This window comes from Apus apus, chromosome 17 (assembly GCF_020740795.1).
Source record: "Apus apus isolate bApuApu2 chromosome 17, bApuApu2.pri.cur, whole genome shotgun sequence".
NCBI classification, from domain to species: domain Eukaryota; kingdom Metazoa; phylum Chordata; class Aves; order Apodiformes; family Apodidae; genus Apus; species Apus apus.
Genome location: NC_067298.1, coordinates 11,931,011 through 11,950,634, shown reverse-complemented (window position 1 = coordinate 11,950,634; position 19,624 = coordinate 11,931,011). Strand labels below are relative to the sequence as shown.

Below are 19,624 nucleotides of genomic sequence, written 5' to 3'. Positions count from 1 at the left end.
GCAGGGCAGAGCACAAAGAGCCTAACACTTAGCTAAAAGCAAAAGTAGCTGCTTCCTAAGAAGAGGTGAGGGAATGTATCTGTAGCAAAAAATGTTGGCATTGCTGAGAGAAGGGCCTGCTTCTCTGGCTTTGGTCTTAGTTACTGATGACAAATATTTTAGCCCTGAGATCCCCAGGTGACTGCCTTGAAAGGATGTTCTGCACAGCTCTTGGGGGTTTGGGCTCAGTGCTGCTGCTTTGAGAGCATTTCCTGCCTGTCACGAGAACACTTGTATTTGTGTGAGGGCAGCAGGAGCTGGACACTGCAAGAAGTAATAGTAGTTTTAAAACCCCTAGATAGTAAGAAGTGCAGGTTTTGGTTGTACAGTAATAGCCACCTACATGTTGACTCTGACAACTAGTAAATAATTTTTGCAGTTTTAGGGTGTAGTTATAAAATAATTGATGAAGACCTGGAAGAATATTGAATGTCCTCTTCCACAGCCTCCCTTCAGCTAAGGAGACAACCGTTTGTAATGTTCCTTCCACACTTTAATATTTCTATATTTTAATTCTTAGGTAGTAGAGAAACTCGTCCAGACAGTGCTGAGTACCTTGGATGAGGAACAGGCCAGGTAACTGAAATGTGCTGCTGTGAGAGCATTTGTTTTCACCGTGCCTGTGGGGTGGAATTATACTTGGAGCTTGACCGTGTGCACTGAAATCTAGATGAATAAAAGAATCCTATGTTTCTGTTCCTCTGTCAGACAGCAACACTTTAAGTCCATCTGAGGGAGGGATGGTTGTGCTCACACTGTATTGAATTTGGTGGGGTTTCTTTTTTTTTTTTTCCTCCAAGCAGAAAACAAATTCTTCTTTATTGCTGTCCCTCAGAGCTCTGGACACTTGCTCTTGGCAGTCCTGCTTGACCTCTTGCCTCAAGCTGCACAAGATGGTCTGCAAGAGTGTGAAGTTTGTAAAGTTCTACATGCTTCCTGCCACTTCTGCCTTGATGATTTCAAAGGTTGCCAAACTTCAGCCCACAGCAGTGAGTACCAAGGAACCTGCCAGGGCCTGATATGAGCAAGATATCTGGAAGTATTACAAGAGTGGCTCAAACTGGCCTCAGAACATTTCCATTCTTAAACTGGAAAACCTAATACTCTCAGTTAACCAAGGCTGTGGTATTTCCAGAAAGTTGTGAAATCATTTAACGCTTTTGAGTCTTCTCATTGAAAATAAGGTCAAATTCCTAGGTTGGCTGTCATGGGTTTTGTTTTATGTTGGTTTATTTCCCCTGAAATGTATGTTGTCTTCCTGGAATAACCATCCTTAAGCACAAACCATTTCTAAGCACTGCATTTTCCCAGCCTCCCTTTATCCTTTATTCAAGTAGTGGTGGGTCACTGTTGCTGGGCATGTTTGTGCTTTGGATGTATTCAGGCCTTCTCTTTTAGGAAGACTTATTTAAATCAGCTGTACATTGCTCTCCAGCTTGAACTGTTCTGTTTTTTTCCTCTCCTGTGTGTGCAGCAGGATCCCAGAGGTGCTGTGCAGGAAGCGTTCAGAGACGCTCTGGGACACACTCGAACCTGGTTCAGAAATGTTTTAAACAAGGAGTTACTGAAAGAATCTCTGAATCACGTTTATTTCTCTTTTCCCATGGAACTTCGGGTTTGTCATCTTCTAATAATATGAATAAATAGGTAGTTTACCCTAGCTTAACAATGTGGTGCTGAGTCTAAGGGCTCCTTGCTGGGAGCCACAGCGGCTGTGGCTGGGTAAGGAACGGGATGAGGACGGGCAGTGTTTTAAACACCGTTGGGCTGAAATGCAGAGGCTGTAATTGCTGCTGCTCACCTCGCCTTATTTCTCCTTTTCCTTGGCTCTTTCAAGAGGTGTTGCTCACCCTGTGTGTTGCCTGAGCTGTCTTCCAGGCCTTCCATCTGGCTGAGCTCAGAGCAGCTGACCCCAGCCCTCCCCGGGGCAGTTTCCAGCATCAAGGTGGAAGTGTTGCATCCAAATGTCTCTTTTAGCAACTGGGACATTTTGACACTGTTTGGGCTTAAAAACTGCTTTTTGCAGCTCTGGGAGTGCTCCTCTATCTTCTGGATGGAAACATCTGTGTGGGGCCTTTCCTCAGCATAGTTCTTTTAGTTGCCTTATTTGAATGTTAAAACTCAGCACTTAATGTTTTTGGTTTTTTTGCTCCTTACCTGCAGGCCTGGGATGAATTTGTGAGGATCAGCTTTCCAGATGAACAGTTCACCAAGGAGTGGAAGAAGGCTTTACTTGCAGATCTGAAGAAAAGAATTCAGGAGGTAGGGGGGACTGTGGGCAGGTAGCATGTGCCAGGGGCCAAGTTCAGCCTGGGTAGTCAGTCTTCTGCTGAGCTTACAGAGTAGCTTCTAGAGCCTGAACGGGCACGTGGAAACACTGACTTTGGTCATAAAATTGTCATTGCTGTTATGAACCATGTTGTGGAGGCTCAGAGCCTGGACATGAAACTGCCCCGAGCTGTGTTCTTGGTGTCAGGTTCCAGCACCTGCACCTGTTTCCAGCAGTGACTGATATCCTGATGCTCTAAAGGAAATGACACATTTTGAGCAATTACCACCCCTATAGTTTTAGGAAGCAGTGGCTGTAAAGTAGGCCCTCAAGGTCTTACAGAAGCAAAGTTGGCAGTTGTCTCTTTTTAAGTTGTGCAGAAACTGTTTTTAAGGCTCCCAAATGCACACACTGTGTAGGTCCCTTCTGAACTCAGCTTCTGTAGCTCCTCATCTCCTTTCTACATCACTTGCAAAATTCTCTAAGCCATTGATTTTCATGGTATGATCAGGAGACATTTTTTTTTTTTCTGGTGGAAGCTTGGCTTGAAGAGGTGCACGTTAACTAATCACACATTTTAGATGGAAACAATGTAAAAGATTTTTCAGGCATTTATTGGTTTTGAATCTCTCTTCCAAGCTATGATAAGCGGGCAGGTGCTTGGCTGCACAGGGAAACTTAATTTTTTTTTAGTTAATACCTTTTATTGACTCAGTAGCAACACTCATTCTCTAAAGTGTTCCTTCTGAAAGAATAAAGTTGATAAGAAATCTCCCTTTTTCCCTGTAGGAGCCTCCAGTTAACCAAATCTTAGCCTACTGCTGTCAACACCCCTGGTTTGCAGAACTTGACTCTTCCATTGACTGGTCTTTCTGTAATTGTGCCATAGAGGCTGTAACTGTAGCTTGCCAGGTATTGTATTTTCCCTCCAGGTAGGAAAAGTCAAATTTCTTGTTGCATAGGAATGCTGTGCATTGTGGTGGAAGGGGACCTGCACATCCAGTCTCTCATTGCTTGAGTTGTTGTAGATGATTTAAGTTTGTTAAGCCAACACAAAAATATTGACAAAAAATCAGGAAATGAAGATTCACTTATGCAGGGACAATGAAAAATGCTTGTAATGCTTTTGCCATCCTGGCTTCTGGTGTCAGTCACATCATGTGCCTTTTTTGGCACGTGCTTCAGCACTGGAGGTGTCACTTGGTCACTTCTTGTCATCAGTGCCTGATCCCCAGAGCACTGATTCATTCCTCCCTCTGTCTCCTTTGCCTCCAACAGACTGAGAGCAATCTCCTGGAGAAGATTCCTTCCCGCAGCATAGGCCAGTTTAGCAAGCTTGTGTCAGCTATTATTGTGAAGTCCTGGCCAATTGAGAGTGAATGGTCCCAGGGGCATTTTGATGAGGCTTTGCACCACGTGCTGACGTGGCCTGACATCAAACATGTCTTCAGCTTCCATGGTATGTCTATTAGATTTAGAGCAGTCTATGGAAAGCTGTTTTCTGACTTGCCATTCCCACTTTGCAGAGTAGTAAACAAATATATAATAAGTGTCCTGGTCTTGTTTTATTTCCTATCTGAAAGCTTGAGGTATTCAGCCTGCTACTGAAGAGGAAGGGCTAAGGAGAGGGAGCTGGTATTCCTTGGGTGTTAATCCACTGTGGCCAGTTGAGGATTTGTACTGGACTGCTGAACCTGCAGTCCATGTGTATTTGTAGAACATAACTTCTTTCTCTGAGAAGTTCTAATAAGTTGCTGCTACACCAAAATGCAAAAGTCTTTGTCATGTGAATCGAACAAAATGGCTTGTGTTTCCTCCACAGGTTTTTTTGGGTATGGGCTCTCCATGGGAAGGTTTCTGAAGTGCTCTCCTGAAACCCTGGCCATTTCTGTTCAGAAAAGCATGGCGGGGGGTGGGTTGGAGGGTGGTGTGATGATGAGTTCACAGGCTTTTAGGTAGGGATTTGAATGGGAAGTGGAAGGACTCTGCATCAGGACACTGAGCAGTTACTGGTTATGCCCAGTTCTTGCCAAGTAGGGCTGACCAGGTGTTCATGCTCAGGTGTTCATGCTTTGTTTCTGCAACAGGAAATAATGAAGAGCTTGTAGAGAAACTTACAGATGAAGCCAAGAATATAATGGCCATAGCAGACTCTGTGTTCATGAATGTCAGCCATGACCTCTGTAAAGGCTGTATCCTTGTGAAACATCTGGAGGAGATTTTCCAGCATGAGAAGCAGTTCATCTGTATCTGGGAGATAAGTAAGAGCACCATTATGATCTGTTAACCTGCTTCAGTGATCAGTAATGCTACTGAGGTGCTGCAGCAGGCAGCAATGTTGCCCTTGGCTTTGTGCTTCGTATGGAGCTCCCAGCTCCAGTGTGTTGTCTGCATTTCACTGTGCTGTGGTGCTGCAAATCCAAGGGGGTGCAGGGGGTGGGAAGTGGCTGCCTTGTGACTACAGCTGAGGTTTTTTTCAGACCACCAGCAGTTACCTGGAGACAAAGAACTGAAGGAATTGCTGCAGAGGAGGCGGGAAGAATTGACACATCTCAAAGAAGAGAAAAAAGCAATAGGAACCTTTCTGAGCATGTGTAGGAAGGTGCAGGCATCTGTGAAAGGTAGTGTTGGGGGGGAGTGATTTGAAAGTGGCAGCTCCAGAAAACATAATTTTCTCTGAACGCTACTAGGCTTTGTAAACAGGTTTTATTCTAAATCACAGTGAGCATGAGGAGGGATGGGGGAAGTAAACATAGAGCATTTAAGGGATCAAATGAGTGCTTATGCATCAAACGACAGTTGTAGGAGTCTACATGCCCAGTAGCATTTTGTAACTCGGTGGATGAGGTGAAGGAAGCTGGACATGGGCTAAATATCCAATATCTGACCTGTCTCTCTGTTTTAAAGTGGATGTACATGAAGTGGAACATGAACACTTGCAAGATCTTAGCTCAGAAAGACTAAACACATTTGTGACTGTGGAAAGGAGACCCCTGCAGACCTACTACAGCTTGAGTCCAGAGCTGAAGAAGTTTGCCCAGAAAATGCACTCTCTTAAGGATAGCCTGATCTTCCAGAAGTTCTGGGAGGAAGCAGCACAGACTCTAGGAGAAAAGTGGGAAAGTGATGGAGAGGAATGGGAAAGTGCAGGAGAGGAGGAGGACATTCCTACCTTGGACCTTGATGGTGTTTTAAGCAGTCTCATCACCCCGTGCTTTGCCAGCTATGAAAGGCTGTATGATGATCTCCGGTCTGGAAGTCTCACACTTTCTGCAGTTGATACAATCTTTCAGGAATTCGTAAGCAATCCTGAAGATATCAAAACTGAACTAAATACCATATGTAAGCTTAGACCTGGAGAAGCCAGCGACTGGGTGGATCAGCGATTTCAGCAGATCCAGCAGTACCATGAAATGCATGTGACTTTGGATGCTGCCAAGATCATTGCCCATGTCAAAGACAATTTAAACCTCTCTGGTGACTTCACTATCCTGGAAAACTTGTTGGACATAGTAAGTATCCACTTCAGCTCTGTACTGTCAGGGTGGTGGCTAGAGAGCTTGGGTAAATCTTAACCTTCTTGCAAGTCTATATCAGTCTGTCAAGAGCTCTTCCTTGTCCCAGAATACTTGAGATAAAAATTAAGTGTTCAAACAAAGTGCTTTTGTTTAATCTTTCTGAGAAGGGAGAAGATGCTATTCCTGTTTGGGGTGTGCCTTTGCAGAGGGCTTTCTTTTCCCTGCTGGAGAATGGGTTGTAGTTCCCATTTTCAGACTGAATGTTTGTTTGCACCACTTGCTTTGTAGACTGAAAAGCTTGACTCATACAAGACACAGACGCTGGATTCCATCGGCCCTGAGCTTGTGTCTGCCAAGAGTCTGCTGCAGGGGATCACTGTGAACCGCCGGGGGTGTCTGAGGGAGCTGGCCCAGCAGAAGGAGTTTGTCTGCTGGGTCAGAGAAGCACTGAAAGGTGTGTGCTGCTCACCCAGGAATTAGCCAGACAGCACTGGAAGGGATGCCAGTTTGTGTGGGGGCAGAAGGAATGCCATGTCCCTGACTCATCTGCTATCTATTTTATGCCGCCACAGCCTCTGGTATTGATAGTTACAAGCATCTCAAGGATTTTGTGGGACATGCTATGAAGCTGTCCTTTTAAGCATGCCCATGCCACAGTAGTCCCATGCAGCACCTGCTCCATAGCTGGGCAGTGCTTTGAGCTCTGGGTCTGCCAGCTTAGTTGTCTTACGTGCAGAGAGACACCCTTTGTGTTGCTTCCATCCTGCCTGTGAACCTGCTGTTTGTGGCAATGTGGAGAAAAACCAGGGCCCAGGATGTCATTAGTGGGGATGAATTGGCTAGTGAAGTTGCTGGCAGGGTGGGTGGAGGGAGGTTGCACAGGAGATGCTGTTCCAAGGCATCCCTTCTGCATTTTCTGTGAAAGGTGGTGATGTGGAATTGCATTAAAGCTGCCTCATTTGCTCTTCATTCCTGTGTTTGTTTCATTTAAGATATAAATGAGCTGAAGGTATTTGTAGACTTGGCCTCCATCTCTGCTGGGGAGAATGACACGGATGTGGACCGTGTGGCCTTTTTCCATGACACTGTACATGGCTACTCTTCCCTGCTGTATGAGCTCAGGCAGGAGTCAGGGTTTAAGGACTTCATGCACTGTCTGAAGAAGCTCTGGCGAGCCCTGGACAGTGATGAGAATCTTCCCAAGAAACTGGTGAGTCCTGCTGGAGCAGGTTTTTCTGCATCCTCTTGTATTTCTGCTTTCCAAGAATGTCTGGAAGATTGATTGCACAGGGCAAATTGCTCTCGTGTGGAGACATCACAGCAGCTTTTGGTGTTGTAAGAAAAATGTCCTATATTTCTGTGGCACAGATGTTCACTGCAGCAGCTGTAGCTGGTACAGCACAGATCTCTCTAGAGCACGGGTGAGGCTTTCCACCATGACATGGTGTAGCTTGGCTCTTGCAGGAATTTGAATGAGGATGCAGAAGAGGGAAGGCAGATGGAGGGGTGGGATTCTTAGTCTTTGCAGCAGGGCATGATCTACAGCAAGAGGCACTGCAGCACTGTGGGCTCTGTCTGTTCAGCCTCCCATGGTGTTGTGGCCCATGGTCATTCCTGTCTTCCTTCCCCATCCTGAAGCTTTTCCACCAGCCCAAGCTGTTTGTCCAGGACACACGTCATCCTGAAAAGCTGTGCTAGGCAGTGTCTTGTCTCTTCTCCCCACAGCGTGCTTCAGCTCAGCACCTGGAGTGGCTGAAGACAGTGAAGGAGAGCCACGGCTCTGTGGAGCTGTCCTCTCTGTCGCTGGCAGCTGCCATCAATAGCAGAGGGATCTATGTTCTCCGTGCACCAGCCGATGGCCAAAAGGTGAGGCTGCTTGGCTTTCCCTCCCCTCCTGCAGATAACACTGCTCTCATGATCATGACTGTCTGCAATGTGCTGCAGCTCCTCTCCCACCTTGCACAGTTCCTTTTTGGGGGTTGCTGCCAAGTGCTCCCCTCGCTGAGCCTCGGGAGCAGAGCGTCAGTGTTCGTCAGCACTAATGACTTCTTCTCTGTCAGGTCTCTTTGGACAACGTCCTGTGCTTCACCCTCCCAGGGAGCTCTGGGGATAATCAGGCATCATGGAAATACTCTCTGGCAGAGCTCCGTGAACTGCAGAACAAACTGATGCTCATGTCAGCAAAGGGAGAGCAAGGCTTGGAGGTGGAGAGATTCTCTGAGGTCAGATTTCAAAGCCAGTGTTTCAGTGGTGCTGGGGCTGGATTCTGCCTTGAATAGCAGCTGTTAAAGCTGTGGTTTACAGCTGAGTTGCTGGGGAGGAGTAGTGGCAGGCAGGTGTTCCTGCCTCTTTGGTTCCCTGTTATGGTGGAATTAAGCTGGAGACTGGACAGTAGTCTGGTACCCCCATCCTCTGGGAATGTTCCTGGCCAGGAGGGTGGCTGGGCTTTTGGAGCAAGCTGGGGATTCTTTACTGTTTTCCTGGGGATATTGCTGTTAAAAAGCCACAGAGTCTTTGGTTACTAGGTCAGGCCTGCCTCACCTGGCTTGGGACCAAAGCCTGTCCTTTGAATTCTTTTCTGTGGTTTCCTAAAAGGGGCTTGTCTTGGCAAATCAACTTAGTGTTTTTTTGTCTCCTCTACCCTCACACAGATATTTTCCAATGTCCAAAGACTTGCACAGGCCTTGATAGACCTTTATTCAGCTGGGAACATGCTCTTCCGCTCCTGGCTTGCTCAATTGTATTGTTCACCCAAAAGGGAGTCGTGTGTTTTTATGGACTTCTCTTTGGGACTGATCCCTGTGCTAGAAGGGCAAGGAGATGTGGCAGCTGTGCTCCCAAGCATCTGCAAGACAATGGAGAGTTTCCTGGGGAGCTGGAAAAGCTTCATGAATGAAAAACGGCTCCAGCATTTCTACCTGAACTACTACAGTGCTGAGCAGCTGGTCTATCTGTGCACAGAGCTGGGGCAGGAGGTGCCCAGCCAGAGGGCCCTGATGATGCTTTCCTTCCTAAAACACAACTGCACCCAGCAGGATGTCCTTGGAGCCTCCAGGAGAGAGCTGCCTTCCAGTTCAAGGAGGGCTATTTCTGACCTGCAAATGCGGCTGGTTAGGGAGAAGGACCTGACTGCACAGCTGAGGTGCATCTGGGAGTCCTACATGGGCAACATGGGCTCCTTCCTTCCAAACTGCCTGGATATTGATACGCTGGGTGGGTGGCTGAGGAACCTGGCCAGCTGGGAGACAAAGCATGTCACACGAGACTTTCCACAGGATCTTCTGTCCGTTGGCCAGCCCAACCTCATCACGTGCCCTCGCTCTGAGGTGCTCACTTCTGCTCTGGCTGTTTACATGAACAGCCCCCACCAGCCCCTTCCCACTTTTGACGAAGTTCTGCTGTGCACCCCTCAGACCACTGCAGAGCAAGTGGGGCTCTTCCTCAGGAGGTGCCTCATTCCCTGCAGCAGAGGACAGAAAATTTACACCATGCTGTATGCAGATGAGCTGAGCTACGATGTCAGCTGCAGAGCAGAGGAGCTGTTCCAGCACCTGCAGCACTGCAACAGTGCCTACCGCCTCCTCATCCTCTGCAGCAGCGAGAGGGAGCACAGCTACATCCCTTCTGTCTTCAGCCAGTACAAGGTGCACATGATACCCCAGAGGTCACTAGCTGAAATCCAGAGATACCTTCAGCACCACTACAGAGTCGCTCAGCCTTCGAGATCAGCTGCTTCTGTGTTCAAGGACAATATGTGTGTTGGGATCGTGTCCTCCAAAAGAGCTGGCATGGGTAAGATGTCGCATGCCAAGTGGGGTCTGCTGAGTGTTGAAAACCAGAGCAGTGTTCACCTTGCCAGGTTTTCTGCCTGAGTGATAAGCATCTAGTAAAAAAAGAATGATTCACACTACAGTCAGTGGAGTGAGGTGAAAGCTGTAAGCCTTGTCCACAGACACCTCTATGGATGGTTCATCTTGCTAATCTGACACCTGACTTATATCCTTAACATAAACTAGTTATGATGAGGTATATCTGACCTGAGGTTAAAACATGCCTGCAGGAAAATACATGTGAGATGGGCCAAGGGCTGGAAAACCTGGCTGGTATTCTTGCCTAGGAGGGGATGGTTGGCTGTCTTAATGCAAAAAGCTGGAGGGCAGGAAGTACTTGGCAGGCTGAAAAGCAAATAAAAGGTGGTTCTTCAACCAGTGCTTCATTAAATTGTGAAACCCAAGGCTTTACACAGGCTTAAAAAGTTATTAGATAAAGTCATGAGAGAAACATCTGTGAAGTGCTACAAACACAAAGATGCTATCTTTGACATTGGAGTTCCTGAGCTGCAAACCACTGGAAAAAGACTGGGAAAGAGTGGTTGTGTGTCATCTCTGTTCTCACCCTGTTCCTTAGCTGCTGTCCCCTGGTAGACACTACTGGTCCAGAAAGTGCCTTGGCTGCCCAGCTCTGCCTGCTCCTTGTGTCAGCTTTGAGTCTGAAGAGTTTCTAGTGCACACACAGGAGCAACGTCAGACCTTGCTTTTCCCTTACACCAACTGCTCCTGGGCTTTGACAGAATACCACCCCAGTGAAAATGGCTGGGCTCCAAGGGAAAAGTGTGCTACACTGTTTTCCAGGGATCAGTGAGAAAATCCCAAACTGTTTTGGTAACAAGTTCTGTTATTTGTCAAACTTCAGAAATCCAGGGCAGCTCTTGGGTGTTAACTGTGAAATGGCTGCTGCCTCAGCTCCAGTCTGGAAGTCTGTACAAACCCAGCAGATACAGACTAGAGCCAGCTGCAAGCAACAAAGTCACTGGGAAAATCAGTTCCTCAAGTTTCCCAGCTTATCCTGTAGGATGCTTTTCTCCTTGACAGCAACCGTTCCCCTCCACCATGTTTGGGCTTGAGAGGCAACTTTGTAACAGAGTAGATTGAAGTCCTAATGAAACGTAAACTCTTCCTCAGGTAGTCTAAGCAAAAAAATCCATGAGGATAGTGACAGCCCTCAGTGGCCAACAACAACAATGGCTTGGATTCCAGGCTGCACATTTAGGCAAATTGATCAGTTTTAGGCTTTCTTCTAAAATTCAGAAATTTCAGAGAACACAGTGCTTGAGCCTTTAACTTCCTTCTTTCTGTTATGATCATAATAGGATGTAATTGATAAAGATAACTTTAATTCCTTTGGGTTTTTATGATTACAGGGAAATCTCTGTATGTGAAAAGGCTACATGAGAGACTGCAAGAAGAGCAGCCTGACTGTACAGAACTTCTGAAAACCATCAGACTAATTGAACCAGAAGTGGATGAAGATAAAGTGCTAAAATCTCTTCTGCCTTTTTTGAAGAAAGAACATCAGACAAAGCCCATGATATTCCATTTTGATATCACCTCTTCAGTAAGTACATCCCTCCCATGGCTGCCTTATCCTACAAGTTCTATGTGCATCCTTCCAGACGTTGTTTCTCCAAAGCTTTTGTTGCTTAGTAAGCCATTTCCTAGGATGTGTTTTCTAATTGTTGTGTAAGTCAGTAACATAAAGAACTCTTTACCATCAAGGTGGCTGAACTCTGGAATAGGTTGCCCAGAGAAGCTGTGGAGTCTCCAACCTTGGAGATATTAAAAGCCTGACTGGCCATGGTCTTGGACAACTGCTCTAGCTGAGCCTTTGAGCTGGGAGGTCAGGCAAGATGGTCTCCAGAGATCCTTTCCACCCTCAACTGCTCTATGATTCCATGAAGTTATGATGAGTAAATAAAGAGGAAATGCCTTTCTGTCTTCTCTTGTGACAGGTACAAAGAGGAATTCCAGAGTTTCTGTTCAAGCTGCTGGTTTTGCAGTACCTGACAGATAATAATGGAAATATGTGGTTACGGCAGCAGAGCCATTTGTACATCATTGAAATCCTTGAGGTATCACCAGTGTCAAAGAAAGCAGCAAGACATGTATGTACACAGCAGCACCTGGTTGCTTTCAGTCCCTCAGTCATCTTGCATGTATGTTTGTATGTAGCTACACAGGAGTTGCAGAGACTATACCTGTAACCATAGCATAGGGACTCCCTGTCTGTATCAGGGGACATTGTGCATCCCAAGGGATGTCTCTGCTGTTGTACAAAGTGATGGTAACACCAGGCAGTAAATTATACCTGTCATATGTTTTTCTTGGGTTGATCTCTGAAGGCCTGTTAGTCCAAGCTTCACTGGCCCCACTGAAATATTTATAGGAAACAAAAATGCAAAATCTAGTCTTGCCCATGTTACTTTGCATGTTTGAAAGCAGCAGAATATTTATAGGCAGCTATAAGAACAGTGTAGAAATGACAGGGATAAATAACAGGTTTTGGGCTTAGTTTTCTTTGAGGTAGCACTGAGAGGGGGCTGGAGCTGACAAAAGGGCTTCAGGAAGGAGACTGCAGGAGGAAACAGGATTAATTTTTTAAGCAGAAGTGATGCACAGTGGAAGAAGTGTCATGGCTACATAGGCCAGCTGCTGGTATTCAGTTAGGCCTTGGAATTTTAGGCAAGAGCACTGTTAAGAACAGATGAAACAGCCTGAGGAAGGTTGAGGCTACAGCTTTGTAATGACATTTTTTTCTGTTCCTTTACTCCAGATGTCAGTGAGCCACAAGTTTAATTTCTTTGATGTGTTCCCTAAAGTAACATGCAAGTCTCCCAAGGAAGTACTAGAAATGGAGACACTTGGGAACCAGTCTGGGGATGTTTCAGACCCAGGAATGGACAAGGAGGAATTCTGCAGTGAGGCCTTCCAGAGACCTTTCCAGTATCTGAAGAGGTTTGACCAGGGGCAGGATCTGGACATGTTCTGTTATGAAGCCCACTCGGTGGAGGGCAGCCCAGCAGAATGCCTGCAGCAGCTCCTCCTGCACTGCGGGGTCACGGAGCCCTCCTGGGCAGAACTGCGAAACTTCACCTGGTTTCTCAACACTCAGTTGAGAGACTGTGAAGCTTCTGTCTTTTGCAACCCTGACTTTATCCAGGACACTTTGCAAGGTTTCAAAACCTTTGTCGTTGCCTTCATGATTTTAATGGCAAGGGATTTTGCAACACCTTCCCTAAACATTTCTGATCAAAGTTCAGGAAGGAAGGCCTTCCACCTGGAGAACATTGCAGAAGAAGATCTTCTTCCTTTCCGCATTCGGAAAAAGTGGGAGTCTGAGCCTCATCCATACTTGTTTTTCAATGAAGATCGTGTGTCTATGACATTCATTGGATTCCACTTCCAGCATAATGGCCATCACGGTGTTGATGCCATTAATCCTTTGGATGGCAGCATTATCAAGAGAAATGTCATGACTACAAGGCTGTACAAGGGCCTGTTACTCCAAAGAGTTCCCTTCAATGTTCCATTTGACCAGTTGCCTCGTCACGAGAAGCTAGAGAAGCTTTGCATGGTTTTGGGCATCCCCTGGGTGATTGACCCCGATGAGACATACGAGCTGACAACGGACAACATGCTGAAAATCCTGGCTATTGAGATGCGGTTCAGGTGCAACATCCCAGTCGTGATCATGGGAGAAACAGGCTGTGGGAAAACCAGACTTATCAAGTTTCTGTGCAAGTTACGCAGGAGCTATTTAGAGGTAGAGAACATGAGGCTTGTGAAAGTCCACGGAGGTACCACTGCAGAGATGATTTATGCCAGGATCAGAGAAGCAGAAGCCCTTGCTAAAATCAACAAGGAGCAGCACGGGTTGGACACAGTCCTCTTTTTTGATGAAGCCAACACCACAGAGGCTGTAAGCAGCATCAAGGAAGTTCTGTGTGACCACACAGTAGAGGGGCAGCCTTTGGTCTCTGGCTCTGGCCTGAAGATCATAGCAGCCTGCAACCCTTACCGTAAGCACACACCAAAGATGATCCAGCGCCTGGAATTAGCTGGGTTGGGCTACCGTGTCACGGCAGAGGAGACAAAGGACAAGCTTGGATCTATTCCCCTGAGACAGCTTGTGTACCGGGTCCATGCTCTCCCACCCAGCATGATCCCTTTAGTGTGGGACTTTGGGCAGCTGAACAACTTAACTGAAAAAATGTATATTCAGCAGATTGTGCAGAGAGTTACAGAGCACGTCCCGATGGCGTCGCTGGAGGCCGAGGTGATCACAGAAGTGCTTTTTGCTTCCCAGCAGTACATGAGGCGGAGGGAGGATGAGTGCACCTTCGTCAGCCTGCGGGACGTGGAACGCTGCATGGAAGTTTTCAAGTGGTTTCACAGGCACAGTGAGCTGCTCCTGAGAGAGCTGGAGAAGTACCTTGCTGAGAAGAAACCTTCAAAGAGCACCGATGAGAGAAACGACATCATCTGGGCCTTAGTGCTGGCAGTCGGGGTCTGCTATCATGCATCCTTGGAAAAGAAGGAGGAATATAGGAGTGCTATCAGCAAGGTCCTTCCAAGACCCTACAGTAACCAGAAAAAGATTTTGGAAGACATCTCTCTGATGCAGGACTTATTCCTGAGTGGCGTGCAAGTCCGGGATACCATAGCAAGAAACTTGGCCTTAAAGGAAAATGTCTTCATGATGGTCATCTGCATTGAGTTGAAAATCCCTCTGTTCCTTGTTGGGAAGCCTGGGAGCTCCAAATCCCTTGCAAAAACCATTGTGGCTGATGCTATGCAGGGCCAAGCAGCCCAGTCAGATTTGTTCAAGGACCTGAAGCAGATCCATCTGGTGTCTTTTCAGTGCAGCCCTCTCTCCACTCCAGAGGGCATCATAGGCACTTTCAAGCACTGTGCTCGATTCCAGGAAGGGAAGAACTTAGAGGAATACGTCTCAGTGGTGGTTTTGGATGAGATTGGGCTGGCAGAAGACTCTCCCAAAATGCCCTTGAAGACTTTGCATCCCCTTTTGGAAGATGGCTGCATAGATGATGTCCCTCTTCCTCACAAAAAGGTTGGCTTCATTGGGATTTCCAACTGGGCTTTGGACCCTGCTAAAATGAATCGAGGCATCTTTGTCTCACGTGGTGACCCCAGCAAAAAAGAGCTTGTAGAAAGTGCGAAGGGGATTTGTTGCTCAGCACGAGGGGCTCTGCAGAAGATTGAACAGTATTTTTCTCACTTTGCAGATGCATATGAAAAGATTTGCGAGGCCCAAGACAGGGAGTTTTTTGGTCTGCGTGACTACTACAGCCTCATAAAGATGTTTTTTGCCTTAGCTAAAAGCACCAAAAGTGATCCCACGCCTCAAGACATAGCAGAACTTGTTCTTCGTAACTTTGGTGGCAAAGATGATGTCAATGCCTTGGAAATATTCACCTCACAGTTACCAGAAAAAGGAGAAATTCGTGCTCATGATATCAGTAGAATTGATCTGGTGCGACAGAACATTCAGAGCAGTGGTGAGGCTGGTGACTGCAGGTACCTGCTCGTGTTGACTGAGAACTACGCAGCGCTGCAGATCCTCCAGCAAGCTTTCTTTACTGCCCGACATCAGCCAGAAATTATCTTTGGCTCCAGCTTCCCTAAGGACCAGGAGTATACCCAGATATGCAGGAACATCAACCGTGTGAAGGTCTGCATGGAAACTGGCCAAATGGTTGTGCTGCTCAACTTGCAAAACCTTTATGAAAGCCTCTATGATGCCCTCAATCAATACTATGTGTACCTGGCTGGCCAGAAGTATGTTGATCTGGGGCTGGGCACCCACCGGGTGAAGTGCCGGGTGCACCCCAGGTTTCGGCTGATCGTCATTGAGGAGAAGGACGTGGTGTACAAGCACTTCCCCATCCCGCTGATCAACAGGCTGGAAAAGCACTACCTGGATATCAGTACCGTCCTGGACAAGGGGCAAAGAGAAGCTGTGAAGGAGCTGCAGAAGTGGGTGCATGAGTTCACTGCAGCCAGTGCAGAAGAGCACTTGATAGGCAAGCAGAAGTACAGCCCTTCGGATGTGTTTGTGGGCTACCACTCCACCACCTGCGCCTCGGTGGTCCTGCAGGTGACGGAAAAGCTGAAACAGGAGTGTCCTCCTGGTGAGCTCCTGTCCCGCGTGGTGAGGGAAGGCCAGCTGGCCCTGCTGAACTGTGCCACCCCAGACTCTGTCATCCGGCGCTGCAGCTCAGTGGGGCTGCACGTGGCAGGTGCCCTGGCCAGGCAGTACTTCAGGCAGCAGCAGCACACCTCCTTCGCAGACTTCCTCCGAGCCCACGTCTGCACTGGGGCTGGCTGCCAGACCGTCTTCACAGAGGTGAGTGTTCTGCAGTGTCCTCTCCAAACCCCCCAGCCTGCCCTGAGCTGGCTGGTTGGTGCTGCCAGGGCTCTGCTGCGGCTACACCAGAGGGGTCTTGGTCATGGCCTTGCTGCCCAGGAGCTGGTGTGCAGAGCTGGGTTTTCAGCAGGTGGGTCGTTGCATCCTGGAGAGTCTGATGCCTCCCCTGTGTGACGTAGTATTTGATGCTCCTTGACAAGTGGGAGTTTGAAGTGAGTTTGGGTGGTTGATGTGTCTCTTTGCTTTGAAAGTAGCTCTATCTCCATGAACACAGCCTGCCAAACAGGCTGCTGGCTGCAGAAAGTCCTCAAGAGCCTTTGAACCTTCATTTCTTTCTCTCTGCCTCTGGGCTTAAAGATACAAAAGATTTTAGCCCAGTTGAGCTGCAAACAGCCAGAGATCTTGTGGGCCTTTAATGGGGATATCTCTGGTTTATTTTTGCTTAGTACTAAAGCTAAAAGGCTTCAGCTGTGATGGGCTATGGAGAATTTCTCCCTCTCCTGCTTCATGTGGAGACAAGGTGCTTTCTGTGGGGCAGGACTTGGTGCTCCCTGGCAGGAACAGAACTTCTACAGGGCTTCACCAGGACCTCCTCAAAGCCTGGGCTGCCCCTTCTCAGCTGCCTCTCTGGCCCCACCTCTGGCAGCACCAAGAGTCACTGTGTCAGGATACCTGGCAGTGGCCTTTTTTGGGGTGCAGTCCAGCTCTGCAGCAAGGTAGCAGCATCTGGGAGCACAGATGAGAAAGGGTCTGCTGCTTTCCCAAGCAAAGAGCAAACCTACCTCTTGCACTCCCAGGTCACCACCTTCTCCAGGCTCCTCACTAGCGCTGACGCTGCTTGTCTGGAGAGAGAAGTGCAGGGTAAAGCACAGAAGCCTCAAATCCTGTTTCTACAGCAGTTTGACACAGAGTACTCATTCCTGAAGGGCATCCGGTGAGTCTGGGTGTGCATCATCCTGCTCTGAATGGGCTGCTTGGGTGGGGGATGCATGGGCAGAACCTTTGGAGCAACCCATATAGAAGAGGGAGGCAGGTGGCCCTGCTGTGCTGAGCAGTGGCCTGGCTCTGACTCTGAGCTCCATCGTAGCCAGATGGGCTGTTGAAGTTCTGCATCCCTGTAGGGAGGGTGATTTAATCTCTCCTCCTGCCTGCACCAGCCAAAGCTAATGTGGAGTGTCTACTTCTACAGTCTTCCATGCTCTGTTTTTACACTTAGTGACTCCTTTTGAATCTCCTTTCATTCTTCAGAGATTTCCTTGATGCCACATCAGGAAACAAAGTCCTTATTATCCAGACAGACTTTGAAGATGGCTCTCAGAATGCCCAGCTCATTGCCTCAGCCAAGTAAGTCAAGTGTGGAGTGGTTCCCAGCTTGCTGTTCTGCTGGTGTCTCCTCACCCCCATCTGATTCAGTGCTGATTTGGGGACTGCAGAATCAGGAGCGAGTAATCCTTTCTTTATTCTGTACTGGAATGAATCTAGAAGCACTAATTGTATTTCAAATAAGAATTCATAACCCAAGTGAAAAAAAAAACCAAACCCTAAGCTGGGTCAGATCACCAAAAAAAATCACCTTTGAAGTGTGAATTCTTGTCAATGGCTGCAGAAACCCCAAAGAGCTGAGGGCCAGGGGTATCACTGGGACACAACTGGAGGCTGGGAGGGAAGGGGTGAGTGAGTCACTTTTGTCCTCTGACACAGGAAGGACTCATGGCCATGAACCTCTGTCTGCCTGTGATCTGTCAACCACATTTCCTCTTTGTTGTAGATACACTGTTGTTAATGAGATCAACAAGGTGGACCTGGGAGAAGTCTCTGTCTTTGTTTACTTTATTATGAAGCTTTCCCGGGTGGAAGGAGGAACATCCTATGTGGGATTCCATGGAGGTGGGTCTGGCCAACCATGGCTCCTTGCTCTTCAGCTGGCTTCAGGCAAACATACCAAAGCAACATTTCATTTGTTCACTTTCCCTTCTAATGCTTAAAATCTGGAATCTGCCCTGGGGGTTGTCAAGAGCTGCTTCCCTTACCTACAGGGACAGCCCCCAGGGAGTCAGTGCCTTGGAGTCCTCATCTCCTGGGAGAGCTCCTCACCTTGCCCACTGACAGACGAGTCCTCTTTCTAGCCAGCTGGAAAGCAGCAATCATTATGCTAATTGCATTTGCATATTGTCCTCCAGGAGGTTCCTGAGTATGTCCTCCTGTGTTCTGCTTTCAGCAGAGAGGTTCCTGCCATGGGTGGTGGGTCCTGGGAGCCTCCCAGCCTTGCAGACAGAGTATGTGTTAAAAGGGCATTGCTGCTTTCTCTTTCTACATCAAGAAGTGAAAGTAGGCAAACTCTGAATGTGAGCTGCTAGCCCACAGGTACCGGGAGATAATTCTAGGGAAGCTCTTCTAGAAGAGCATGCTGCAGGCACAAAATGATTTGGTTTTTTGGTCCTCTGCCTTTAGGACTGTGGCAGTCAGTGCACATAGATGATCTCCGCAGATCCAAAGACATGATCTCTGATCTGACTGCCCTGCAGAACTTCACCATCAGCCAGATGTTCTGTGAGGGTTCAGGTAAAACCCAAGGTGAGCTGCATGCTGGCTCTGCAGCCAGTGGTGGTGTTACACTGGTGGAGAGGAGGGGACATGTGGTCTCAACTTGGTGCTAGTGGAACCTAATGCTTTTCCCTGCTCAGCATCTGTTCTTTGTGGGGGTCCCCACATGGCTGCCAACTTGTATTTCTGTTTAGTTTGTTACAGCAACGTTGAATCATTTGGTGGTTTTTCCTTTTGACAAGTGTTCTGTTCAGCACCCTCTGTTCTGTTCAGAGACTCCTGGCAGGGAATCACTCCAGACAATATATCTTGTGTGAATATAGACCTAAACCTATAGCAAGGTTAGAAAATACTTTTTATTTTACCTCATTTTTTTTCTCACACTTTTTCCTTTCACCATCCTGCCCTACAGGATTCTGGCAGAGTTTAGTCCAGGAGCATTTAGTGTCTTGTTTCTTCCAGTTCTTGCTGCCTGAGGCTTGACAGCCTTAGCAGCTTAGCTGTGTTTGGAGAGGTGGATCTCAGCTTCTCATGCAGGTGATGATGGATTTCTGGCAGATGTTCTGGGATCCAGTTGTTAAATAAACTGTTACTTGACTGATGCAGAAGTGTACTGCTTCTTTCTGATATAAAGTCTACTCCTTAGTTTCAGCTCTGCCTGTGAATGAAGAAGAACAGGAGGAAAATGAAATGGAGGTAGAAACACCAATGCCAGAAGCAGAGCACTATGAGGTCAGTTCAGAACATGTTGTCTGCTTCTCAGCTGTCAATATGGCTCTTTGCACTTTGCCATCCACAGGTGCAACACACCTTTTGTATCCCTGTTCACTTGAAATCCATCAGGAAGATTATTTGTATCATGTTAATGATCAGACATAAATTCCTCCCACTGCAGCCCAATCAAAGTCAGCATCATTAAAGAAGCAAACCATTCTAAGGACCCTCTAATACCTTAGTGATTTCACACTCCTGTGTTTTAAAAATCAGCTTTGTAAGTGTCTGTTGTCTTTCTGCACCCTGGAGGGTGTAA

At 47.4% G+C, this 19,624-nt stretch overlaps 1 protein-coding gene across 4 annotated transcripts in view; it reads left to right on the top strand.

Annotated features, from left to right (window-relative positions):
- RNF213 (ring finger protein 213) overlaps window positions 1–19,624 on the top strand; it is a 50,408-nt gene that overhangs the window by 10,405 nt on the left and 20,379 nt on the right. For 2 of the 4 annotated variants that reach the window (XM_051635118.1, XM_051635119.1), the window contains exons 12-33: window positions 560–615; window positions 875–1,028; window positions 1,514–1,654; window positions 2,203–2,301; window positions 3,098–3,220; window positions 3,587–3,767; window positions 4,396–4,569; window positions 4,789–4,929; window positions 5,216–5,820; window positions 6,115–6,280; window positions 6,819–7,036; window positions 7,552–7,692; window positions 7,887–8,048; window positions 8,478–9,618; window positions 11,027–11,220; window positions 11,615–11,767; window positions 12,436–16,029; window positions 16,848–16,984; window positions 17,299–17,394; window positions 17,819–17,937; window positions 18,502–18,624; window positions 19,241–19,326. In XM_051635118.1, the coding sequence (XP_051491078.1) occupies window positions 560–615; window positions 875–1,028; window positions 1,514–1,654; window positions 2,203–2,301; window positions 3,098–3,220; window positions 3,587–3,767; window positions 4,396–4,569; window positions 4,789–4,929; window positions 5,216–5,820; window positions 6,115–6,280; window positions 6,819–7,036; window positions 7,552–7,692; window positions 7,887–8,048; window positions 8,478–9,618; window positions 11,027–11,220; window positions 11,615–11,767; window positions 12,436–16,029; window positions 16,848–16,984; window positions 17,299–17,394; window positions 17,819–17,937; window positions 18,502–18,624; window positions 19,241–19,326 (8,004 nt within the window). The remainder of the gene's footprint in view (window positions 1–559; window positions 616–874; window positions 1,029–1,513; window positions 1,655–2,202; window positions 2,302–3,097; window positions 3,221–3,586; window positions 3,768–4,395; window positions 4,570–4,788; window positions 4,930–5,215; window positions 5,821–6,114; window positions 6,281–6,818; window positions 7,037–7,551; window positions 7,693–7,886; window positions 8,049–8,477; window positions 9,619–11,026; window positions 11,221–11,614; window positions 11,768–12,435; window positions 16,030–16,847; window positions 16,985–17,298; window positions 17,395–17,818; window positions 17,938–18,501; window positions 18,625–19,240; window positions 19,327–19,624) is intronic. The other 2 variants (XM_051635120.1, XM_051635121.1) reach the window with 2 other exon arrangements.